The sequence below is a fragment of the Penicillium macrosclerotiorum genome (assembly GCF_028827735.1).
Source record: "Penicillium macrosclerotiorum strain IBT 26536 chromosome Unknown utg000009l_segment0_segment0, whole genome shotgun sequence".
Taxonomy (NCBI): Eukaryota; Fungi; Ascomycota; class Eurotiomycetes; order Eurotiales; family Aspergillaceae; genus Penicillium; species Penicillium macrosclerotiorum.
Window position 1 is genome coordinate 15,568 of NW_026643088.1, and position 25,730 is coordinate 41,297.

General features: G+C 49.5%; 8 protein-coding genes across 8 annotated transcripts; 4 read left to right on the forward strand and 4 right to left on the reverse strand.

Moving 5' to 3' along the window:
- Positions 1–30: 30 nt before the first annotated feature.
- On the forward strand, positions 31–219 carry N7462_009172 (uncharacterized protein; the record flags this gene model as incomplete). The annotated part of the gene is made up of 1 exon (XM_057080886.1): positions 31–219. One exon carries the CDS (start codon positions 31–33, stop codon positions 217–219), a length of 189 nt encoding a protein of 62 aa, XP_056929723.1.
- A 743-nt stretch (positions 220–962) lies between these two features.
- N7462_009173 (uncharacterized protein) lies at positions 963–1,202 on the forward strand (the record flags this gene model as incomplete). The annotated part of the gene is made up of 1 exon (XM_057080887.1): positions 963–1,202. The coding sequence occupies one exon, from the start codon at positions 963–965 to the stop codon at positions 1,200–1,202; it is 240 nt and encodes a 79-aa protein (XP_056929724.1).
- A 1,995-nt stretch (positions 1,203–3,197) lies between these two features.
- N7462_009174 (uncharacterized protein) lies at positions 3,198–5,670 on the reverse strand (the record flags this gene model as incomplete). The annotated part of the gene is made up of 3 exons (XM_057080888.1): positions 3,198–4,605; positions 5,321–5,510; positions 5,661–5,670. The coding sequence occupies 3 exons, from the start codon at positions 5,668–5,670 to the stop codon at positions 3,198–3,200; spliced, it is 1,608 nt and encodes a 535-aa protein (XP_056929725.1).
- An 8,262-nt stretch (positions 5,671–13,932) lies between these two features.
- tif35 (translation initiation factor eIF3 core subunit g) lies at positions 13,933–15,021 on the reverse strand (the record flags this gene model as incomplete). Its single annotated transcript, XM_057080889.1, has 4 exons — positions 13,933–13,985; positions 14,063–14,234; positions 14,313–14,937; positions 15,005–15,021. The coding sequence occupies 4 exons, from the start codon at positions 15,019–15,021 to the stop codon at positions 13,933–13,935; spliced, it is 867 nt and encodes a 288-aa protein (XP_056929726.1).
- A 2,746-nt stretch (positions 15,022–17,767) lies between these two features.
- On the reverse strand, positions 17,768–18,478 carry N7462_009176 (DUF4396 domain-containing protein; the record flags this gene model as incomplete). The annotated part of the gene is made up of 2 exons (XM_057080890.1): positions 17,768–18,060; positions 18,118–18,478. 2 exons carry the CDS (start codon positions 18,476–18,478, stop codon positions 17,768–17,770), a joined length of 654 nt encoding a protein of 217 aa, XP_056929727.1.
- A 667-nt stretch (positions 18,479–19,145) lies between these two features.
- N7462_009177 (cation diffusion facilitator family transporter) lies at positions 19,146–20,883 on the forward strand (the record flags this gene model as incomplete). Its single annotated transcript, XM_057080891.1, has 9 exons — positions 19,146–19,224; positions 19,328–19,377; positions 19,451–19,495; positions 19,552–19,699; positions 19,753–19,833; positions 19,885–20,051; positions 20,107–20,335; positions 20,393–20,472; positions 20,533–20,883. 9 exons carry the CDS (start codon positions 19,146–19,148, stop codon positions 20,881–20,883), a joined length of 1,230 nt encoding a protein of 409 aa, XP_056929728.1.
- A 370-nt stretch (positions 20,884–21,253) lies between these two features.
- N7462_009178 (cytosine permease) lies at positions 21,254–23,016 on the reverse strand (the record flags this gene model as incomplete). The annotated part of the gene is made up of 3 exons (XM_057080892.1): positions 21,254–22,356; positions 22,435–22,651; positions 22,744–23,016. The coding sequence occupies 3 exons, from the start codon at positions 23,014–23,016 to the stop codon at positions 21,254–21,256; spliced, it is 1,593 nt and encodes a 530-aa protein (XP_056929729.1).
- Positions 23,017–23,398: 382 nt separating this feature from the next.
- On the forward strand, positions 23,399–23,883 carry N7462_009179 (uncharacterized protein; the record flags this gene model as incomplete). The annotated part of the gene is made up of 2 exons (XM_057080893.1): positions 23,399–23,530; positions 23,671–23,883. 2 exons carry the CDS (start codon positions 23,399–23,401, stop codon positions 23,881–23,883), a joined length of 345 nt encoding a protein of 114 aa, XP_056929730.1.
- Positions 23,884–25,730: the final 1,847 nt, after the last annotated feature.

A 25,730-nucleotide genomic window follows, 5' to 3' on the forward strand; every position in this document is an offset into this window, starting at 1 on the left:
CAATACCGACAAATCTCAGCTTCAATTGAGATGGTGTGGCCAATGCTCTTCTCGCTGGATTATGAGATAGGACCTAAAGAGCATGGGGGTGTCGGCATCCTGGGTGTCGCATGGTTTTCTGGGGGCACAGGTTATGCGCAAAAGGTGGATGTCGTTGTACTGACAACCAAGGGTCCATTAATGAGTGTCGCAAAGGATGAGTATCACGTCCCGCTGTAGTCCACCTCGTATACCTCATCTCTCCGGATCTCGTTGAACGGCAAAGCCCAAGGGGTTCTCTGTCTTTGTCGCTGGTGCCGACCAGATGCATGGGTTCATTTAAGACGAGTACAGAGGCCATTGGCCCCGGAGCGGCGCAAGTGGGCTTGTTCTTCGAAAGTATTTTGTTTCCATCTCGGGACTCTTGGATGTTCTCACCTGCTGTGGAACCGTGTTCACTCCAGAAATCCTCCGCAACAGCCTGATGCGTGCGGGCAGAAACACATTGGAAAGGCGAAATTGGACTTGAGTGCCGAGTTTCCAGGTCTTCCTCGCCATTCACTGGTATGAGATTTTTTTTTGGATACCATAATACAGCCTGCCGTGAGCCACAGAGGGCACATTCGCAAATGCTCCTGGGGCCGGAGGACTGTGCCCAAGACGATTGCTCTTTCGGCCGACGGCCCTGTACGACATGCAGCTTGGTCGCGGCGTTGGGGCTATTCCGATGGGCCGTGGAAGGGGGGGCGGTTGGGAAGCCTTCGTCTACATCCTATCATTGCATGTCCTAGGCTATTGCCACCGGGTGGTGGGCTACTCCGAGTCAAAAGCCCTCCCATTTTCGATCGTTGTGTGACCCGGATAGAGTTTTAGATGACTGATGAAAACATCTTTCGTCGACTAATGAGAAGAGGAGGTTCCCGCGGAATAGAAAAGAAAGGAAGAAATCATAAAATAATCCGATTCAGACGGCGATTCCGGCCATGGCAGGCCTAGCAGGCCTCGCAGAGTCTGGGCGAAGCCCGGGTGAGGTTCTCACTAACTCGCAGCGCAGGACCAGGATCCTGGCCGCTAAGCAGGGCACCGACATACCAAACAAGTGGCGTGAGGCACCGGAACATGCCGAGGACCAGGTGACTTGGGGTTTCTGGTCTCGCCAAGTAGTCAAGTACAAAAGTACCGGTGAAGTTGTACAGGACTATTGCGCCTGCCGCAAAACCTAGAATAGCAACCATCTCGAACTATAGAACGCGTCGTTAAGTTTGAAGCGGACCAAACAAAATAAATATGGATGCCCCTCAATTCTCCAAAAAAGAAAAACAAAACAAAACAAAACAAAACAAAACCCCACCTTGCCACTGTGTCCAAGGTACCCTGCAGGTATCATAGCCGCAGACGGGGGCTGAGCTGAGACGCAATAAATCACCTGCGCACGCACTGTCGATCCGATGGGCGATCAGACTGGGATCTGCACATTCCATACATTCTGATAGTCCACTACTCTACCTTTCCCCACAAGCGGAGAGGGGAGGGGGAACAGAGAGAGAAAAGAGACAGGTGCAATATCTAGAGCTAGAGCCCCATGGACGCTCCGTGCTTACCCTTGCGCCCTGGACACCCACTGTATAGAGTTAGTGCGAAATAGAATCTTTCTCACACGAGCCTGCAAGTAATATCCAATTTAGCACGAGTTTAGAGAATCAGAGCCTTTGACAAGAAAAGGTAATAAAATGACTTTTTTTTTTTTTTTAAAAAAAAATACACGCAAGAGTCCAGAGTCCGGCTCAAACAGGCTATAGCTCCGGGGTCTCGATTGGCTCTCTGCATCTTGCCATTGATAATCTCGTTTCATCACTCCAAAATCCTCCAAAGTCAAACCAGCGCAATCTCTAAAAGAAAAAAAGAAAGAAAGAAAGAAAAGAAAAATAAAAGTCAAACAACAAGGGAAAAGCAACGATGCAACGTAATACGCCACGCTCGGCTTCTCTGTACATGTACATACCCTTCATCTGAATCTCCACCCTGCACTCAACTAAACACGGGACAGCTGCAAACCTACTCGGGGAGCAGAGCCACAGCCGAGTAGACTCCAGTCCCCATCAGGTCCGAGTACCAGAAGAGAGAATATGGAAAACCTAGCTCAAATCATGACAGGGCCCCCTACCCAAACGAGGGCCAGTCATGAGGCAGAGGAATTAGGAAGGAATTGCCGCACTGACAGGCCCCCATCTCCATTGCATCTGAGACCGGGCGCATCCCTGCTACCACCCTGGCCGCGATGGACAGCTGGACTGGGACTGCACCAAATAACGGTTGATGGGGGCTAGGACGAATCGGGGAATTGGGTGGGTTTGGTGTGGTTTGGTGTGGTTCGGGGCATAAGGAGATGAGACTAGGATCACAAACGGAGAGGGTAAAGACGGCAATAGTAGCCAGGTCCCGGGAAAGAGAAGCGGCAATGGAAGTAGAAGCATGCAAAAACGCGGTATTATTAGGAGAAGCCAATTGTAGGAAAAGAAAAAACGCTAAATTATGGCAATTGTTTGATGTGGCATTCTGCTCTTGTTTTTTTGTTAAGAGGGTAGAAGAAGTAAAAAGAATATGACTAGAAGAAAGAGAAAATGGAATGGCCTTTACCAGGGGAAGCAATCTGTTTGTTTTCCAATGTTGAGAGTGTTCGAGGTGATTTAGGGGGGGGGGGGGCTGACGTTTAACGCCGCGGCGTGCTTTTTTTGGGGGCTCGAGGTTTCAGCCAGCCCGCTGTCAACTGCGAGGCTACCCGCCCACTTCGCCTAGATAGTTCTCCCAGAGATCATGGCGAAGAGGCAAAAGGGCCAATTCGAAGAAATCTGCAAGAAGGGAAATTTGGACATTTGAAAAAAAAAAAAAAAAAAAAAGAAAAAAGAAAAAAAAAGGACACAAACATAGAGGGAAAAGAAGCCGAAGTTCTCAAGTTCAAGTTGGTAAGTATAAGATATGAAAAATAAAAGAGAAAAAAAAAACGTCGAAGAAATAATCACACAAAGAAAGAAATTCAAAGAGCCATGAATTCATTCAGTCCCGCGCCGTTCTGCACCATTCCGTAAACCCATATCCCATTCTGCATTCTGCAGGTAAAATTTCTCTCGAAAGGTAAATGACAACAAGAAATAAAGTCAAAGGATTCAAAGTCAGGAGGAAATTATTGAGAGGAGAAACACATCCTATGCCGCGTCGATTTAGGTACACAGGCTATGTGGGTTCTGAATCGGGTCGTAGCGGCCGTACGTTGAGTAGACCGGATCATAACCGCCCGCACTGGGTCGGTGGTGGTTGGTAACACCGGTAAAGACAGGGTCTTGGTAGGGGTCGAGGGTAGAAGATGTCTTTAGCGTATCCATGGGATCCATCGTATCGTTGAGCATAGAATAGTCAAACCCAGATGACGACGAGGAGGAAACAAGTGGACTATCGCTCAATGGAGAATGTTCAGCTGTTGTCATCTGGCGATAGTCCGTTCGGCCATAGGGCAAACCTCCACGATGGGCAGAATCATAAAGCAGTAGATGCGAACGAGTCGCTTGCCCCATTCCATGAGGTAGAGAGCCTCCGGGTCCTTCTCCACTGCCCCCATCCGGTCCCATACTCGTCGTACTATCCCGCCGTCCGTCTTTATAATGACCTGGTGACCGGCCTCGTACAACCATCGGGTGCGAATGTCGACGGGCAATCTGAACCCACTGAGATTCTCCGCTAACCGGGCCGGCAACCTCTGCATGAAGCTCGACCACCAGATTATAATATTGCTGTTGAGCGCGCCGCTTCCCATTGTTAGCCGTCGCCTTCTGGAATTGAATCCGCTCGAACATATGAGACTGTGGCGGCTGACAAGGCTGGGGTGCTCCGGTAAAGGCCGACGTATAGTCTAGGGATTGAGAACCAAGTGAAAAGCCATGTGTGCCATTTCCAGTAGCCCCTGCCATTAACGATTGTGGCGGCGACGGTTGAAGGACCACGCGGCCCGGCTTGCGCTCGGATTGCTTATCCCGCTTCGGCGTATGCTGCACCAGCTCCCGGGTGTCCCCATATTGACCATTGACAATAGCCGAGATAGACATTGCAAAGCCCCTAATCGGCTCCATTGTTTGGTCTGAATGGCGAATATAGAGCGGAACAGTTGAAGGCCAGGGTTGAAAACTGAAACTGCAAGTCACGGCGAAGTAATTTCGTCGATAGCATGTCCACTTTCCATCCGATGCAAAGAAGCCTCGTCCAATCTTGGCTTGGACATCGGGTTTCAATATTTGCTGACTCGTTCCAAAGTCTGCCACAATCGACTCGAGAACATTCGTCTCTTCAAATGGCGGGGCCTCTACTTGAGCCTGTGAACGGTGGGAAGATTCCACTATTGGCTGCGGCTGTTGAAACAGTGCTGTTTGAGTGCGGTCCAGGCCATCCAAACCTCGTGGAGTACCCGAAAAGCCATGAGCGCGAGAAACATCATTGACACCGGTCAGTGGCAACCCCATGCCCCGGTGGAGCGTATATGAGTTCGAATAGGCATTGCTACGTCCCATCAAAGCTGGAATCGAGTTCACAGCGTGACCAGGAGCCTGCATAGTAGTAGACATGCCAGTAGGTGGTTGACTACAAAATCAAGGGTTTCACGTTAGTTTTTGGGCTCGAATACACCGGGGAAACTAGTCAAAGGGAGCATGCTTACAGAGCCGGAACCCGGCGAAAATCTGCCATCCGATCAAAAGGATGTTGGTGCTGCGGCATATGGGGAAATAAAGGGCCGGATGTTGGAGAGAAAGAATCTATTTCAAAGCCCAGAGGCATATTGGTCAGCCAAGAAGATCAATGCTAAACGCAAAACAGTTAACAAAGCCCTACCCGAGCAGGAATCTGGGGGAGTCATTGCAAGTGCAGATGAGCCAGGGTAACTATAGAGGAAAGCGAACCAGATTAGCACGTCACATCACCACGGACTGGTTCTTCGGCAATCGCCTGGAGGACTAAAAGTAGATGGAACAAGATAGAAGACCATGGGATTCCGGGCTGCGCCCGGAAAGCATGATGTGTAAAAACAAGAATCAACCACAGGTGCGCAAGACCCAGCAATGGCTCGCAAAACGACACAGACACATGAGTTCAGATAAAAAGAATAAAACATCGGAAGAAACGCATGCACGCAGCGGATCGATATGGAAGGTACCGAAACAGCCTGGACTGAAGTCCAAGCTGCCCGGACCCGGAGGAAGCGCAGTGACCAGGGGGAGTCGATTTGTCGATAGAAGGCCGAGTGGAGCGCCAGGGCAGCCCAGATTAAAAGAACAGCAGAGAGTAAAGAATAACTTACTGTAAGTCTTGCATCGCAGGCTGCTGTGCGTGGTATCGCACGCCGTTGGTGACAGGCATTGAGGAGAACCCTCCGACTCGTTGGCTGCTATCTTCGTCGTCGGTCGGGAATCCCGTCACATGGGAGTTGATATAATCCCCATCAGTAGTGACTGGACAATCCATGGCAAATGAATCCGGCAATAGTGAGGCTAGATAGGGTGGAGTTAGTTAGGGTGCACTGGGCGTAGAAGGGCGAAACAGGCACCAGAGAAGCCAGGGCTTGCCATGATGTCGAGTCCACTGCATGGACAGGGAAGAAACATCGAGCGAACCATGTAGGGCACGTCAACGAGACTTACAGGGATTCATTTTGATCGTGCTGATTCTAGGTGTCTCAAGGACCTTGAAGTATGGCCAAGCTGAGGTAACACCAGCGAGACGCCCAAGCCGTCGCCGGGCCCTTGACGTCTTAGAGTGGCGAGGGGATGGTTGTCTGGAACACGGAGGCCAAGTTAGTGACCAGGTTTCCAGGCCCAGGTCTTCTTTTTTCCGCCATCGGCCTTTGCTCACAGACACTGGACCGAAAGGCACACCTCCTTCCTGCTCTCTTTGCTCAAGGTCTCGCGAGAGACGCTGGCGAAAGACAGAGAGCGAGAGATAAGGAGAGAATGTGAGCTGCACGGAATACAGTTCCCCAAACCACGAAGCAAATAGACAAAATCCGGTCTTCAGAATTCACCAGAGAAGTAGGTTCAGGCAAAAGCAGTGACAATACAGGATATAAAGAAGAGGGATGACGTTTGTGAAGTAGAGAATAGTGATAGATGATGGTGGATGCTTGCGTTAGGAAGGAAGTGCAGGCAAGACAAGGTGTGGGAGTGAAGCAAAGAAGAAGATCTCCAGCGACGACGGGAGGGGGTGAAGACGAGAATAAGAGGATGTCACGACGGGAAGAGGGTTGGAAGTATGGAGGTGCCTATGGGGCCGTCGGATTGATGGAGGAGCGGAACGCAGAAGTATCTGGCGGAAGCCCGTGGCTCGGCCGGCCAGAAAAAGCGAATGCGTCACCAGTTAAAGCGTAGGCTTCCTATTTAGGGCCTCCTCACGTCTCCCGTCAGAAGGGTATTGTTTTCCGGGTGCAATGAGACCATATAAAGCATCCACTTCAATCCTAGTGTCTCCAGCGGAACTAGATCGCGAAGATCCAAGCTGGTTTTCATCGGCCGATGAGGACGATTGTAGTTGCTCCAGAACAAGGTCGAATAATCATTAAAAAAAAAGAAAATACCCCAAAGAAAATATGAAATCATGTAATAGAACAAGGCCAGAAAAAGGAAGAAACGGGGAACTAAAACAATAAAACCGAATAAAAAAAGAAAAAGAAAAAAACTTACTGATTACTGGTGTAATCTGGTGTGACTTGCGTCTGCAAATCAAGCCCCAGCACTGGAGGGCCTTGGCTAGCAATGAGGATTTGTTTGGCATGTACAGAACGTGTACAAAAAGTGACTGGAAGTACAGAAAGAAGGGTACCGTGCTTAGAGGGAAGGCAAACCGAATCCTGCCAACGGACTCTGCAACCCTAACTTTAGGGTCGTTGGGCGTGTCCCCAGAATCCAGGATCAGGGTCGCCGCGGGCGTTGATGCAGATGATCGATTGCCAGCTGTGGATAGTGCAGAGAGGTGGATGTCAATGTTGAAGGATTGATTGATTTTCCTTTTGGTCGAGTGGGTTTGTAGGTTATAGGTAGGTTCCTCAAGATAAGAAACATACCCCTCTAATGCAGAAGCAAAAATGCCAAACCCTCCTCCACAAGTTCCTGAGCGATCAGATTATTTTTTTTTTTTTTTGAGGCGGGCGAAGTAGTTGTGGCTGGGCTGGACGATGGGGAAAGATGGGGAAAGAGAAAGAATGGGATCGTGGAAGAGCGCATATAATTGATAGTTATTTGTTTTCCACCTTAATGGGATGCTTTGGGATTCGGGGGGAAGGTTCCTGTCTCTTTTCGCATCTGTCCTTGTTGCCACGATATTTTTCGGTTAGGAGAACAAAAGAACAAGAGCCTTACAGGAATCAAGATTCCGGTCGTCGTGGTCGATGTCCCTGCCTGGTCTTCCCGGAGCCGATGACTTCGGTCCTATGGTTTAGATGACGAAGGGGGGGGGGGAACCGAAAATAGACTCAGATCAGTCAACGACCCAGCCAAAAGACGACATTCCTCTTCGCCACGAGTTCTGCGGTGGGAAATCTGGAATCTGGGTCTGCCAGGGACAGTGGAAATACGTTGTATTCGGCAAAGCTCCAGTGGGTGGCAGCAGCCAGTTTTGCGTCAGGGGTCCAACCATAATGAGCGGCAGCCTGGGATTTTCGTAATGGATGGTTGATCTTGGGATTTTTTGTTTTTCTTTTCTTTTTTCTACTTGGTTTTGCTGGTGCTGGATTTTCTTTTCTTTTCCCACCCCCCTCTGCTGTTTTGGATTCTTGATTTTTAAATGACGGTCCCTCAAGGTCCTAGAAGGGTGGCCCGGTGCGAGTCCCCATAGGCAGAAAACTGTAACCTCAAATCATTGACCCCGGCGTCCAGACAGTCAACAGTTTGATTGCTCAAGGAGCATGGCTTTGGTCGAAATCTCCACGTTACGTGCCCTGAGGAGCCGAGGACGAGCTCTGCACGGACAGTGACCGATCCCGTAGGTGGGTATAGGCACGGACCCTCGTTCAATGACAGGCGCGGTGGATGTATTTTCCATACAGGGCGAGTCCCGATGAAGTCAGATGCCCCAGGCGCGAACACCCGAGCGACGGGTCGCTGCAGCAAAACCAAATAAGATGAAACTAGGAAAGATAGAGAAGGGGATCATCCACCAGGTTACCCGTCCAGACATCCATCTCACTTCCATCGCCTAACGAGTGATGTATCAGACTCTGGAGATCTGCAGGCCAATAGACCGTGCCGACCAACAAGAAAATCCAATCACCAATCATAAACATAATGAAGATGAAATCATCATATTCATTCGTCTGCATTGACCCAAGGAACCGAAATTTCCCTGACAATGGCCCAGGATGCTGGGGCGAAGTAAACCTGTCGGAGTCATCCCAGGAAATATCCTTTTTTTTCTTCTTCGTTCCCTGTTCTTGTGTATAGGATCTTCTGCTTCTTTCCTTCTATAGAAGCAGCATGGGAAATCCGATCTCGAGGCACGAGCGGTTCTTACATTGCGAAATAGGAGAGACACAACGATCGGCATTTTTGATTGAGCGAGTTGCATTGTGCATGTTGGCAATGTCCTCACCGACAGAACTCTGAGGCTTTCTTGGAATGTGCCGGCGGCGCGCAAATTACGGCGAGTCGTCGAACAACCACTCGCGAGAGATATCCACTCCACCCTGCCGAGGGAAGGGGAGCTCTGGGAGGGGTGCCACCGCCCTCAAATTGTGACCGATGTGATCATGCCCTAACTGGGGACGGGAATCTCCACCAAGCGACCAAGGGGGTGTGCCTAACGCATCTGCAACGGGAAGGACCGGTGGCATATGGTCCGTACCCGGCAGCATTTTCCAGGGAGCTCCACAATTACTGCAGCATCATACTCTGGATGCTTTTCCTTCTCCTTCCTTCATGTGGGGGAGGCTACTAGAGAGCATCCAGAGTGGCTCTGCTGAAAAGATGATATGAGCTGATTCAACTCGTAGATCCCAAAGATCCTAATTCACCATTCAAGTGGGTACCTTAACTATGATCGCGGATTGACGAAAGCGCGTTCATGGGGCTGGGAGATCGGCCATCCTGCAGGAGGCTAGTTGGTTGAGATGGCAAAGGCGAGAGCAGTGCCAGGGCGCCCAGCTACCGGGGGGAGGGTGAAGGCGAGTTGATTGATTGGTGGATCGAGACATGGATTGATACACTTGGGACCAGTCAATGGAGCCAGGCCTGGTCATGGAGGGTATGTTGTGCAGCGGCTTGCGCTGCCCACGGACCACTGGAGGCGTTCAGAGCCGGGCGTGATGGTACCGAAAGTGGTCCTAGGTGCAGGGGGTGGGAGCAAGTGTGGTCAAGGCCCATTCCAGACTGTCGATCCAACCACAAGGCCCATCAGGCCTACCAGCTCCATAACAGAGCTTGCGATTGACCTCGCAGTAACAAGGATGAAATATCGATGCCTCAGTCCCAGTGAAACTTGAGGTTGACCCTGGGAGGTTGATACTCGGGCTGATCATCCGCGGTCCCGTGGGCGTGCACACGTGTGGGGGCGGTGAACGAGGGCAGTCGGAACGAGTAAACCAAATGGTGGTCTGGGGATCGGAATATACGATGTAATTGTGTATGGTCCCAGTCCGTGCGATTATCTATGCTCAAGGTATGTGATAAATATTATGATACTTCCCTATAATTCCGAATATCCGTGAAGCCCTGCTGACCATTCCCGCCCGAGTAGTCCGAGCTAAACAAGGCGAGATGTGCTGTGTGCCCGTAATAAACAGTGGGGACCAACCGGCTCTAGGTCTCGTCTCGGATACGAAGTCCTGGATACATTCTCCATCCACAGTCGCCACACTGTGACTAGTGTACATAGTGTACTTAAGTCTACGGAGCCTGCCTAGTCTGTACTTTTTTTTGGTTCTTTTCACATCCGCTTGGCCGCGTCAAGTATAGAATCAAACAGCAAAAACAAAAGGCCCTCCCCTCGGATACTAGTGTATCTCGGTATTTCTGAATCCCTGTATTTCTGAGTCTCTATCCTTTCCATCCGTCCTTGAGTTGTTCCCGGGAATCTATTAGATCGTTCCACCCTCCCGTACCCGTGCCGGACTCCACTCGCCTTGCGGTGCTCCCGGTCTCCACCTTTTCCGATCTATCACAAGTCCTTTTCTCCAGGACACTGGGTACATGACACTATGGTCTGAGATACATAAAGGGAACGAGCTCTCCAGACCAAATTGTCCGAAAGACCGTGGTGGGGGCTCCTACGGCAGGATCTGAAGATCTGAGAGAATCCACCAGGAAGATCGGCTTGGAGTCCACTGCAGGTACCGCCCACTGTCCAGTCCGATTCCGTTCTTTATCGCCCTCCGCTTGCACCCTTCACAAGATGTAAAGCCTCACAAGCCCCAAGCCGCAATCTCCAAAGCTTCAGGTCTCCGAAATCCCCACCAAGGATGAACAGAACCAAGCAGAAAGTGTAATTGACTCGGTGCTTATTAAAATCCCCGCAGCGATTTTGAGTTTCCTAGCGGAGCGGAACTACAGGCACAATTGAATAAACCCCATCAAACCAACCAAGGTTCGGACCAGCGTCAATCACCCGATAGTTCTTTGAGGCTTTTTTTCAGGGTTGCAGATTCTCCCGAGACAAGAGTCCGGTCCCATCTCCGGGGCGGAATTTTGAGTTCTATTTAATTTTTCTGCTACGTTACTCTCTATTGGAGCGGCAATTGAACTCAAAGGGCGAAAGATTTGAGAAGAAAAAATTTTACGACTATGAGGGAGTATGGGAGTATGGGAGTATGGGAGTATGGGAAGTTCACATTCAGGGCTGGCGTGGGCACGTGCCCTGCGATTTCTTTCTTTCGTTGCTTCTGTGTCCTCCATCTGTAATCGATCTGTTGTGATCGCAAAGTCGCGTCCTAGAGCACGATTAATATTTCGACGCGAAAAGAAGGAAAAAGCTGACTTTGTGCGACGCAGCTATCCTCCTTCGCAGGCAATGGAAACTCCCGGGGTCTCGATTCCGCGTCCATTTCCAGGCTGCACCCGGCCGAATGCTCAGGTTTCTGACAAGGAAGCAGATTGACCAGCATGAAGGATACGGACTGCTCATCAGACGATGGTAGAAAATGGGAAATGACTCTCCGGCTCGCTGCTCCCCTCCGGAAAGTCGGAAGCTTTCCTATCTCATTACAGGGCACCGGCAGGCCCTGTGGTTTGACTTTCCGGCCGTGGGCTGAAAAAGCCATTGGCCAGCAATGAAGCTTCAAGGGTACATACCCAGAATGGCAACAGCTGGTAACATTCTAGACTGGCTGGTCCCCTTGTTCCGTGACCCTAGCTCGATATGCCCGTTGTTCTAGGATCTTGAATCCCGCGGTGGATCCGTGGATCCTGGTTTCCACCCCCGGTCCCTTCCAATGACCAGCGCACACAGATAGCCTTGGTCTGGATCCTCTCATGTTAGTGTCAGCAGAAGTGAAAGAGGGTGCCTTGACCCTCATCGCCAGGGTAGAGGCCGTTGAAGATCCCACGACCGACGTCCAGGCTGGGTGATTGGTTTGTCTTTGCTGGGCGGTGCAATCCCTGGCTCCTTGGACCCTCGCCCGCATTAGAGTTTGAGACACCGAAGAGATCATGACTGGGAAGAATCTTTTTCTGTCTCCTGCCGGGACAAGCTAGTGCGCGCGAGTAATGGACGCGACCACGTGTGAGGTAGCGAGACAAATCTTGACTCGACATCCATCCTGGCAACGGCCTCTTCCACTCTCCGCAATCATAAGCTTTCCAAACCCGCACCAGATGCCTTGGGTTAGCGGTTTTCAAGCTCCAGGTCACCTCCAGTGTCCAAAAAGACTCGATTGGAGCTCCTGTTGAGCCTTGCCCATCTCGGAGTCTGTACACAAGGTTCTGTGGACGGTTACCTGTGTATCACCTCTGGCAAAGATTGAGGGTCACTTGGGGCGACGCTCAACCTGATTCCCGGTAGATCTCCCCACTGTTTCTTACGCGCTGCCTGCTCTGTAGGCCAATGGAGCGTCCGATTCACCACCTGACACGTCCCTATATTCCGTTTTTGGAGGAAGAGAAATGGGCTCGAATAAGGCGCCTAGTAGCCTGCCCATGCTGATACCACATACCTCCATCGCCCTGAGATCGCCAGCCGGCCGAGCCGACCGTATTACGGCCGTGCTATGCCGACAGTCACTTTCTGAGTGGGGAGCATCGCTGGAAAGGGCAAGAGGCGATACGAGACTCTGGAACGGAACCACGGGGCGAATAAGGATCTTGTTGAGCCATCCTGGCAGCAATGCAAAGTGGTCTTAGCTGTACTATGGACATGGAAGGTGTCCAAAGGATGAAGATATTCCCGATGATGCTGGTCTGCGGACCAGTGATGACCATGGATGCGCCTTCGGCGACTTCGGCATCACCAAGGGTAACTTGTCTCTTTCTTGTTTCGCTGTCCTGAATTCGGAATTTTACTGATTTTGTCGGGGGCGTGACAAACTGCTCCAACCTTCATCACTCATCCCTAGCACGCAACGGCCAACCGGGGTGCGAGCTTGAGTAGCACGAGCAAGGGCCAAGACAAAATCCACTCAACGGCACGAGGCCGAGCAAGCAGCGGCGACGAAGAAATGCCTTTCCTGTCAATTAATTTGAAGTGTCTCACGGCATATGGCTCTCATTAGACGCTCGCCGTCTGCTACAATGTCATTAGGGCTTTGGAATGTCGCGAACGTCTTTCACATGCCCTGTCTTGTCATACTGCATGCCGTAGTGGCGGGGCGAGGCCGCTTGGAGAGACGGCGAAGCTTACTTGAGGACAAAACAAACTAACGGGAGGTTCCGAAGCGCTCCCCCGAAGGGACAAAACGATGAATGCAAAACACCAGACGCAGTAAAGACCGCTCCATTCCCTGTCCATGGAGCGTCCTTTGGTCGGCGAAACGCAGCGCCTGCGGGCCCTTAGGTCCACCCAAGTAAGCTTTCTGAAGGCAACCTCTTTCCTAAAAGAATTACCGATGCTACGTGATGCAACCCAATTCGAGCCCGGGAAATCGAAGACCGTAGCCTTTGGAAGTCCGAGGTGGAGGCACTGGCATACGAAGATCTCGATAGATCGGTGCAATGTTGCAATTAAGTGCAGGATCGGTGATCCGGTGTAGCAGCGTCAGACTTTGAAGCTGGGGGGTGTAACACTTTCCCCAAAGTTCTTTTGACGAACTTGGAGGTAGTGAAGAGCTGCCGTTAGGCGTAGCTGAAAAGTTTGTTTTGGGTCCCCTGGCCAGGTCTCCTGTCCATTTGTCGCGCAAAGATATCCTAGTCGTTCTATCTTATACGGGACTAGGAGTTGATCAGGACCATGAGGCTGTGGTTCTGATATCATATGCTATTCCAGTCGGATGATGAGAGGATGTTGAGCATAGACGGGTAACCTCGCCATTTGTGGATGGCACTTGGATTTCATTCGAAGCAGTAGATCTAGATACACAAATTTCAGAAAGTGACTATCAATTTATGTAAATGTTCAGTCAATGAAGTCTTGTGGAATACGAAAGGATCAAAGGTAGTCAAGGTTTCAGTGAACGGCTGTCTTTCTTTCTCTCCCTCTCCCTCTCTCTCTAGCTTTAGATAGCTACGGACAAAAGACTACGAAGTGATCAAAACAATCCGTTAAGACCAATCGCGAAGGCGCATCATGCAAGAAATCTCTAAACCATTGCTTTTGTATAGACTGACCAATGCAAGTAAAATGACATGAAGGTGTCTTTTCGGAAATCATCATTATCAATCAATCATACAGTACAAAGGAGAAGAGCTTCGACCAGTTGGTGAGGCCCGCCTGAAAAGAAAAAAAAAAGGGAAAGAGAATCCAGCCAGAAATTTGTCGTGAAAGGAAAAGCGAAAATTGAGTCTAGGTAGAGCGCTTGGCGAATTCGACGCGAAGAATGAGGTGGCGGTAACCGACTGCGATAGGGGAAAAAAGGTATACGTTAGCTCTGGACACTCGAAAAATAATTCTTGAGGGATGGGTGAAAACGTACAGCCGTCCATCTTCTCGCAGGCGCGAGACGCGTCGCTCCGATCCGCATAGCTGATGAAAGCAAAGCCCTTGGCCCGCTGGGTTTCGCGGTCCCGGGCAAGGAAAACTCTGGTGACACGACCGAACCGCTCGAAGAGATCCCGCAACTCTTGTTCCTCTGCCAACTCGCTGACCTGTAGAGATGAGAAAAGAGAAGCCGTTAGAGATATATTCAACACGAAGACAAGAATCCGTAGGATAGGGGTACGTACGTTTGTAACTCTGAGGGTAGCCAGGTCGTCCTTCTCGAAACGACCACCCATCTTCTCGCCGCCAGCAGCACCGCCCTTGCGCAGGTGCGGAGGAACGTAGCTGGAGGAACCAGCGCCCAGACCACCGGCAGCCTTATCATCTTCCATGCCCATATCGCCGCCGGCAGAAGGCTCCTCGACAGGGGCCATGGTGTCCTTGAAGGGACAGCGAGCCGTAAAGTGCTCGCCGCTGCAAATACGACACTTGACCTTTTTGTCTCTGAGCTGGTCCTTCATGCTGCCCTTCTCGGGGCCCTCCTTCTCGGCCTCCTTGGCCTGCACCTTCCAGTTTGTGCTGGGGCGGAAGACAATGTTCTCGCCGACGGAGGTGGTATCGAAAGACGGGCCAGCTGGGTGGCCCTTCTCGAGGCCGAACTTGGCCCACGAGCGGCGCTCGGCGACCTGGGGGTTGACATGTTCGCGGACCACAGTGGTCTTGATGCGGCGGGTGACCTTCACTTTCTTGTTCTCGTCATTGAAGCGGTAGGAGATGACGGTCTTGGTGCCGTCTTTGTTCGTGATCACTTGTTGCGCGGGGAGAGCGGAGGGGTCATCGAATTCCTCGTCGTCGGCCCAATCGGCGCGGCTGTGAAAATTTAAAAATTCTGGTTAGAAAGGAAAGTTGAGAAAATTTGGTGTGCGAAAGTACTCACTTCCCGAGTCGAGACATGGTGTGTGGTGTGGTTGTTGCGGTACTGCCGAATTCTAGGATTTCTTTCAAAGGTGAATCCGTTGTGGATTTCCTTCGCGGCGATTTTCCTGTGGCGCAGCCCGTGGCTGGTGTAAATCCAAGGTCACGTGGATATCGCCTGCCCCAATTTAACCAAGCATCACCTTGGGGTTTACGAATAGGCTGTTTTTGAATAGGATTGGACCATATTAATGTTTTCGGTAGGAATTTATCATAAATAATCTAGAGATATCTAACGAATCAAGAAAACTTTCGGTAAATAGTTGCAACGTCTAGTCTAGCAGGGTCAGAGCACCCATGAGAGAGTGATGAGTCTAAAACATAAATAACCTAGTATGTTCCGAGGGAAACCGTTTCGGTCATTTCGGTGGAATAAAAACTATGTCCTTTTATCGATTGGGTTGTCTTGAGGATGGTTCAAGACATGATTTTTATGTAATTTGAATCCCTCCGACACCCAGACAAAATGCAATCTCAGCGACTTGCTTCATATCTCGATCAATGATACTTTTTCCCATCTCAAACAGTGTGATAAACTATTTTGAGGAGATACCTCAAAGTCCTGATTGATAAAAATGCGACCACATAATGCGCCTGTCCCAGGTGCGGCTTGGCTCCCTTGAGATATAGAGTGGGTTTAAGCTGCGTGATTGTGAATGGAATCAAATCCAACCATTTCGCCCCAGGCATTGTTATTGATGTAAAATTGGTATAGGTCCATAATATTGATTGTAAAGATAGCTTCAGCTTCCGGCTCTGAGATCATGCCAATCTCAGAAGAGGGGCCCAAACTGGCCTTCTCTGCACAAAGTCGAGGTTGGTTCTTGGCCTTTTTTGGACCAAAATCCAGGGACAGTAATGATATAGATGAATCTCGTCGAGTCAAAGGCAGATTCAGCTCAAAATTTCATGATCTCCTCGGCATTGTTGTCAATACCATGCAGAAGTTCGCAATTATTTTTGAGTTAGGGCATGATATGGCCACTCCCTTTTTCTCTCGTCCTTGTAAGCACATGCCACGGAGACCTACATCCTAATCCTTTCTTCAGGGTCAAGTAAGATATATTTTAATTTGCAGTATCAAAGAAGTATTGGGTTTGTACAGAAAAAAAACATGCCGAATTGGAAGAACGGATTTCAAGTTTGAAAATGAGGGCCCGGAATGTTTCCAAAGTGAAGGGCTCACTGATTTCTCACCCTTCAAGATCCTTTCAGTAGTTTGGGAGAAATAATTAGTTATGAGGACTGAAAAAATGAGGAGCAAGAAGAGACAAATCGAAAAGTTCCATCTATCTTTAACGACCACCTGGATTTCAACGCTGGCATAATTCTCTCCTTCCTATCCACGCACATCAAATCTGACTTCTCTGCGACATGAAGGCCGGGTACTTTCAGGCATGTGTCCTCGCCCCCAGGCTATCAAAACCGAGTGGAAATAAAATGCATTACTGCAACGAACTCTATTTGAAAATTCTTCAAATACCCTACTCCGCCTCAGTCAACTAATGAGATCAATCTCGAAAATCAAACAAGCATGTTCCAAGGCCTCCTACCCGGCTTGCTACTAAACTAAGCTGCGCCTGCAAGGATACGATTGGAGGCGGACGACAAGCTTATCAAAAGACCTGCTAAAAAATGTGGATATTTCAAATCCCATGGAATTCTACATTTCGGCCTATCATGGTGGAAACTACTTCAGAGGATCGGAAACTCTTCCAAAAATATCCAAAAAAAAATCTTCAATGTGAGTCAAGCCAAGCAGGCATTTAGTTTTCCCACGAGACTCTGAATTAAAGACTAACGTAAATCAGATGCTCTTCAAGCCTGTACTAAACTCAAGACATATAAACCCAATCACACCAGGGCGCCATGAGGCGAGAGATTATATCACAAACGCTCTCAAAATACGAAGGCCACCAGACAATAAATGGGAACGCCGCTCGTCAATTCTTCTTATAAGATGTTACAGAGCAAATCGCTCGCGTCGCAAGTGAACTATACTGCTCGTCAGACAAATATCGCCGGACCTGGGATTGACCCTTCGAGAAGAAATTTTTCGAATATGACTGGATTGATCACCCGCAGAAGGGTTCCATAAACTGTCAGACTCGGCGTGAAGTTCAGAAGGAAGGCATTTATCATGCGTCCAGCTGCATCAGAATCGGCGAACAATGTCCCCCCATAATTCTAGCTCTATGCAAGAAAGGGAATGACCGTCAGCGAATGCTCTTCGCCGTTAGAGGATAGGTCCTTATTGAACTACGTGACCGAGCCAAACTGAACCTGGTTCTTCTCGCATTTTTGAGGCCATGAGAAACAAATTTTCGCAGCGGAAGAAGCCCTAGCACGAGTTCTAGGGAGACTCTGCAGCATCTTACTCTCAATGGCTTCATTCCACACTCAGAAGATATGTGGTATTTCCAAACTCATGCTGGTTTTCTCACAGCTCAATACTGACATGACAACATATACATCGATCTAAATTGTGTCTATTCTGATGCTTCGATTTGGAATCCACTTGCGTTCCAATAGCTTTGACTACCTGCCTTCTTATAATATCCGTAATTGAAGGGAACTATCAACTTTGGCTCGAAATGAGATGAGATTGATTGAAAAATCTTTTCGGTGTCTATGGTACATTTATTTTGATATTGATATTACAACTTCCGAGGTATTTCCAACTTCCGAGCTGAAACTTGACATACGCTGCCCTCGTGCGTTCGGTTTAATGACAAGCCTTACCATACTTTCGTAGGCGTAAGTAATTATAAGGCAACGGGGCCAAGTAACCAGCAGCAATCGACAGAGCTGCCGCTGTCCAGAATTTTGGATCATCGAACGCGACAATGCCGCCCGTGAGATGGTAGTCTACGACATTCTCCGCGCACTCCATCGCCAGCATGGATACCATACTCATTCCCATGGCTGTCCGAGCTGCCATTTTCCATGAAAGTTGGTCGGCTCCTCGGCGGAGCAATATCGTTTCTAAGATGACGGATGTGGTGATACCCGATGCCACTGTGAAACAAGATCTTAGCTGGAGCTTCAAGTGTACCTGTTGAGTCTAGAACGTACTGGATGCGAGCATGATGGTACTCATCCCTAACTCGGGATAGTAGGATTGAAGCATCCATAAGGCAGAAAAATCGCCGACCGTACACCCAACTAAGCAGCGTAAGGTATTGATGCCTGCTCTTCTCCATGTGGAGCGGCAGGTCCAGAATGGGAGGCGAAGGGTAGAGTTCAATTTAGATCCGGACGGTAAATCAGCTGCTTTGCTGCTCTGCCATGACGCCTTTTGCTGCGTGGAGGCCGAGGCCTTGTCGGCTTGACTCAGTTGGCAGGCTTGTCGCAAAACGCCTCTAGACAAGAAGCGACCAGAAAAAAGACACTGGCGAAGGCCAATGATCGGCCGCTGTCGGGAAAATTGGCTCATAGTGGTCGACTCTATAGTTACATAGATAACTGGTAGAGTTAGGCAACGAGAATCATAAACAAGATCTGGGAATGATTGTCTAGGCCGAGTGGAAATGTTTTGGTTTTGTCCCTGAAACAACGCAAAAATCCCGCATGAACAGGCAGTGATTGTTTGTATTCCGGATCTTTTATTGAGACCGAGGGTTCCTAAGGGCGCAAATGCCTCATGTCAAGAACCCATCGGGACTGATGAGATGTTTTTTGTGCTATAACTATACCGAACTAGCTCGCTCTGTGGCCCACGAAGATTAGCTTTACTCAGTTCATTTGACTCGGAAATCCGGTGTCTGCTTTGCTAAGGCTTGGCGCGAGGCAGTGATTTGCCGAGCCGCAGAGATTGAAATCTTATAGGTTGCATCGCTTTCTTTGATGCATGCTGAAGAAGCAACTGGACTTATTTTTGATCTTTTGTATGTCTACTTGGGGACTTGATTTGCGGTGTTGAGTCATACGACCCGGAAAGTGATTCGCCACTTGAAGCTTGAATCCTTCTAGCGAAACCCTGATATGGAGGCTGCGCGACCCTTAATCCCACTAGCCACTAGACTCGCGATTTTAATTCTTTCGATCCACACCCTGGATTTACACCCACCGCCAAATAATAATCCGCCTTGTGATTGCTCGCTATGGCCAAGATATCCCGAATCCAGCGGCTTAGCGCTGTCATCGGGATCTCGTTCTGCTTCTTCATCGCTGAGATCTCCGGTCAGAATTTTCCTTGGTTCCCCATCATGACAGTAATCTAGCAGAAAAGCTAGAACCTAATATGCGAGTCGAGTTATTACTAATACATTCTATACAACAATAGTCGGCTTCTATACACATTCACTCGCTCTGGTCGCAGATGCCTTTCATTATGTAATTTTGTCCCGAAGTCAGCGGTCTGCAAAGGCACTGGCAACTAGATATGGTGAGAACTGACGATCGCTAGCTAAATGACCTGGTTGGCTTCATAATTGCCCTTATCGCTGCAATCGTGAGTACCACCTGACTAGACCCTTACTGTCTTTATTACTGATCCCAGGTATGTAGGTGGCCGAAAAAAGCACTCCTCCAAAAGCCCTCACATTTGGCTGGCAGCGAATCCAACTCTTGGGTGCTTTCTTCAATGGAGTCCTGCTATTTGGGTTGGGGATCAGCGTTTTCCTGCAATCCCTTGAGCGCTTTATTACCCTACAGAGTCAGTCGTCTTCTGGCTTATGATAGCCTTCGCAACTAATACAGTTATTATAGAGGTCGAGCAGCCAAAACTTGTTCTGGTCATGGGCTGCGTAGGTTTTGGCCTCAATCTCATCAGCGTATTGTTCTTGCACGGTCAGTGTCTTGAATTAGGTTTGCTCTAACAAATACTAAAGGTCTTCACAGATCACGACCACGGACATGACCATGGTAGCGGGCATGGGCACGACCATGGACATGAGCACGATCATGGGCACGACCATGGCCATGACCATGGCCATGACCACACGCACGATACCCACGAGCGTTCTACTGACGAGGACTCTGCGGCGATAGGTCTTGTAGATGGAAAGGTTAGCAATATGCTTATTTTCTTTTGACTTTTTTGCCATGTGCTTACCAAAATAGCATATCCATCACAAACATTATATCAAGCAAAGTGCTTCAAGCAAGCCCCATCGGGATCTAGCTATGATGGGCGTTTTGATACATGTTATCGGCGACTGCGCAAATAATCTTGGTGTCATTATCGCCGCAGCGGTCATTTGGTTCGCTAACTACGGCGGAAGATACTACGCGGACCCTGCGGTCAGTATGGGTATCGCAATTATGATATTTCTTTCCTCCATCCCTCTGAGTAAGTGGTCATCTGAATGCCTATCCCATCACCAACAAGAGTACTGACCTATGCCAGTCAAATCTTCCGGTCTCATCCTCCTACAAAGCGCCCCGCAAGGAGTTGACCATGACGATGTCAAGCACGATCTAAAAAAGGTAGACGACATCCAATATGCCCTAATAACCCTTGACTTGACGTAATTGACTCGATAATAGATTCCGGGTGTTCTTGCAATTCACGAACTTCACATCTGGCGTCTGAACCAGACCAAGTCGCTCGCTTCGGCGCACCTCGTCATTGATGGCGATATTACGACTGATTTCGACAGTCTGGCCAAGACTATTCGAGAATGTTTCCATGCATATGGCATTCACTCTGTCACTCTACAGCCAGAGATCAATACTAGCTTGAAACCAAGCACAGCCGCATCAGGACACAGCACCAGTATCGACGCTGGTAATGAGTCTGGGGACAACGCTAGACGCCGGCAAAGTCTTGAGAGAGCGATGAATCAGTGTCAGATAGGATGTGGCAATTTGTGCCTGGACCTGACTTGTTGCCGTTGACAGTGCTTATCGTTCGAAGTCGTAGATGATCATTTCCGCGATTACTCATTGATCACATCTTGCCAGGCCTTTCAAAGGTAAGACTAAAAGGAGGTTGGAAACCCATCCGAGACATTTTTTTGGTAAAAGAAATCCTCATCCGAAAGAAATAATTTGGACAGGGTTGTCTGTCTTTTAAAACCAGAGACTAAAGGGATAAGAGGATAGGATAAGAGGATAGGCTCAGAGATGATGCGAATGCAAGATTCATTATTAAGAAAAATTTTCTGAACTATCCATCCATGATAAAATGCAAAAACTATTACCGTCAATACAAATCCCATGTTTCCACAGCCCACCCATCCCAACCCATATGTACAAACAATCAAAACTAACGGCGGAAGAAGTGAATCTCAATCGGGCGTGCAACGCAGTACATCGTAAAGGCAAAAGCGAAACCCAGTTCGAAACCGACATCACCACCATAGGGAAGAGCGCCAGCGTGCTTCGCAATCGGACCGATCCACCAGGTCTGACTCATACCAGTGACCATACCGGCGACACCGAAGCAGAATGCCACGCTCGCGGCGAGGCCGATGGGAAGCTGATCAGGCTTATCGTAGATTTCGGGGCGGTAGCCCTTGAACCCGCGCTTGAAGACGAAGTGGTCCGCGATAGCAATACCCGAGTAGATAGCCAGCCAGTACGCGATCAAGTTCATGAAGTTTTCCAAGACGGTCTCGAAGTGGGAGTAGCCTGGAATAGCAATGGCAAGCGACACACAGGAGGCGAGGAAGGTCCAAATGAAGCGAGGCACGCGCTGCGTGTATCGGCTCAGAACTTGCAAGGTCAGCGAGACAGAGTAGATGTTCGGGCAGTTGTTGGCGATGATTGATAGCGCCAGGATGACCAAACAGAACTTGCCGAAGCCACCAAGGGGTTCCAGGACAGCTCCAAGCAGACCACCGTTGCCCGAGGCCGAGTAGCCATCGGCGTACTTGTTGTTACCGTCGTTGAGACCAGTGGCAGTCATCACGGCAATACCTAGGAACTGGGTAAACAACAGCGGAATAACCAGGCCAGCCCAGGTGGCGGCGAAGACCTTGCGGCGGCTGCGGTTAGCCGGCTGGTAGACGGTATAATCCGCGGCATAGCTGGTCCAGCCAGTTGCGAAGCCATACACAGTCGAGCCAAAGGACAGGCAGTCACCCAGCTCAGAGGTGCCAGACTCCATAGGCAGGTTGAGGAAATCACCAGAGTGGGCAAAGCAACCCAGCACGATGAAGAAAACGATACATGTCGGAATCCAGCTCCAGTATTCATAAATGTGGACGACCTTGTATCCGGCGAAGGTAATGAAGAGGGTGCAGAAAGTGATGATGAGGATGCCGGCAAAGCCAGGAACGGTACCGTTGACGGCATTCAAAAGCTGAGCGCCCACGATGGCGTTGGCGGCGGACCAGCCGACACAGGCCAGGACGTTGAGGATGGCAACTGTAAAGAAGAATCAAGGTTAGTCCTACCATCCATTATATGGCGTTGCACACCAGATGATCACTCAAGGCTACTCACTGAACTTCACAGGGAACCAGCCAAACCAGAAGCGGGACAGAACCATCTGTCGCAGTCCAAACGCGGGGCCAAAGCACGAGAAGAAACACACGGTCATGACACCGAGCAAGTTGAAGAACAGACACACCAGGATCGCGTCAACGAATCCCAGGTAGAAGAGTGATTTGCCGAGGACTCCAATCGCAAAGGAGCTGACGACCATGTTCGCGGCCAGCCACTACCCGGGTCTTGGTCAGTTTTTGGGACGATTTTCCCCCAGATAACCCCCAGCCACAATGAAGTGGCCGAGGCAGAAAGAATTCAACACACCATGCTGCCGATATTGAAGTAGGAGGTATCCGTGCGCTCATTTTCAGGAACGCGCTCAACTCCACGCTGTTCAATGTTGAACTTGCCCGCAATGCGCTGGATGCGCGCGTAGAGCGAGTTGCCGTACTCGAAGCTCTCACCTGGCACGGCGTTGTCGCTAACGGTGTCATAGTTCTCGTGGCTAGTGCTGTCGGATGCGAGAGTGTTATCGACATGGGGACCCTTCTCAACGTCGGCTTCCGCGCGGGAGCCAATGGCAAACTTCGAACGCATGGTTGGCGGAGGGTGAGGTTTTTGTCTTCGTTCGAGGAACCAGAAAAAACCGTGAAAAAAAAGTTCACGCAAAGTCAGTCAAGACGGGAGGAGGAGCACCACAGGCCCAGATCAAAGAATGACCAAGAGTGAAGAGGAAGAAGAGTGAAGAAGCGCAGTCACATCTCTTTTTCTTTTTTTTTTCTTCGGTTCCACTGCAAGGGACAGAGATCTTATAGTCATGCCCGAGTGCCGAAATCTCCCAGTGCGCGTTCGCCCCACCCCGCGACACAGTGGCAACGGGGCCAGGGCAAAAAGATAGCTCATTGTCGCGTGGGCCCCAGGAAAAATTCTAGAAAGAAGCAAATGACAAGCCTTGCACCGGGTCGAGTGGGTCGTCGGCATGGCGACAGGGCCAATGAAGAAGAGCAATAGGAGGGGCGGCGATGGACTAGCTTATCAGCAGCCCGCGGTTTCATTGCTCGCTTCCGCTGCGCGTGTGGCATTGGCCGGTCGGACCGCCGATAAGCAGCGCGTGAGATTCGGGTGAGATACGCACCCGATAACTTCCACCCGTTTGAGCTCACCCAATTACTGATCTCTTAACTGCTCTATCTCGTCCGCCCTCTTGGCTCGAAGCCAAGCTTTGTGCTTGATGTTCACCATGGTCTACAGACGAGAACCATAGTGTGGCTGATGCTGAGCTGCAAGAAGCTTGGCTCCCGTGCACGTCACCGTGATGATAGTGGTGATACCGGCGACACTGACAAAACAGGGAATGAACCCTTGCGCATCGTGGCTCGTGCATCAACATGCATTCTCATTACTCAGATTGCCCCGTGTGGATGGCTGGTTTGCGCTGACCAACGGCCGTTCATCCTCCATTAACTTGTCCATTTGAGGAAACCTACTCAAAAGCATTCAATATAGCCTCCTGGCCCTCAATCCAGCAGGTTGAACCGGTCGATCCAGTCGATTTTTGTCGCTGCACGATAGAATGCAGGGTATCTCTGCAAACACACGGCGGTGGCAGTTCCTTACTCCGCATTTTGGCGCCCCGGATGTCCCATCGTTCGTCATTCGGAGGGAGGCCCGTTCTCTCCTATGTGCTTGTGATAGCGGAGATCACCGCCAGGCCTGTTATTGGTGCGGTCAAGGGTATCACCCCGGATCTACTAGACGATGGGATCACGTAACGCCTTCCTCTTAATGAATTGAAATGATCACGATTGGCTCGAATTGGCTGTCCTGCCGATGCCAGCCCATCGTCCCAAACCAATATTCGGATCCTGACTGTGGCTAACAAGCTTGTGCTTCTGCTTATTTGGCCCTGCATGCACCTGCCTATACCTGCTTATTTGGTCAGCCACAGGCCTTTTAGCCGCTCCAGTGTTTCGGGGCCCTCCGATGGCTCGGGGCTCTGCTATCAGGACCATGCGGAGGGAGTTCTGGATCTCCTTGCCCCCTCGGGGTTGTTCGGCCTGCCCGTGCCGGCGGCTGTTGCGCCCGGCCACATGGGTCGGCCTTATTGACTAACTAACTACCGGCTAAAGACTTAATTATGAGGTGTCGATGGTTACTGATCGAACTGACGATGTCGTATTGCGTAATAGGAATTTGATCAGAGTGGGCGATACTCTATACAGGGGTCGTATATAAAAAATGAAATATGATATTTATAACTAGCACCATGAGGTTCGAAGATCTTGTGATTTTGCATATTCTTAGTAGCATGAGGATTCAGAAGTAGGGAAATACCGGGACCTCGACCTTTCTTCTGAAAAGCGGCAAGATGAGGCGACTAGGGGGTAGCAAATTCAATAGATATGAGCCACCTAGCCCTGTAGAATCACGAATCGTATCAGCTCTTCCACATTCTCTCACCGTGGACAGATATTAATCCTCTTGAGGCGTTGAGACCAGTCAATTGGTTCCTTGGTCCTCGATATACGGCGAAAGTTCTGTGCCCGGCCTGTAAAATCCATCTGTCCCAATGCCCCCTTTCCATGCTAAAGGTTCAGTGTTGATATTTTCTCGGCTATAGCGACCAATTATCATGCTCCTAGTTTATGTGAAGAGAATTCCATTTCTTTATAGAACAAGATAGTATATTTCATTAACTGTCCAAAAACTTGATCTCTTTTCATGCTCTGATGTCTCTTTCAAAATTTGTTAAAAATCTCTCTATGTCGCGCCTCTCCTACCGTTCTTCCCTCTGCGTCCTCTTCAAAATGAATTCCAGGATTTTTGTAATATGAAAAGTACCTTCTCGAAAAAAAAAGAAGAAAGAAAAGCCAGAAAGTTCACGAATGATCGTCAAATCCGTATCTCTTTTCATTTACTTGACCTTCAAGTTCTTTCGGAATATCTTCATCTTCCACAAACGATCAGTTCACATATTTACTATATCATTTGAACACTACTCATTCAAGACATCTACCATCTCAAATGCCAGATAAATGTTTCATGTCTGCTTATCTCCAATGAAGCTTCTCGAGGACAATGTTTCTCATTTCTACCTGCATGCTTCCATTTTCATACAGCACATTCAGATCCGGTCTTGTACCTTCCATCACAGAAAAGCCAGTTCACAATTCGCCGCCGGAAAACTGTGAGCGAGGGTTCCAGATGTCGCCTATTCGCTCAAATCAAGCACAGAATCTGCAACCAATGGGTGCTTACTTATTCATACAAAAACAACGTATAGCAAGAAAATAAACCGCTCTTTATGAGGT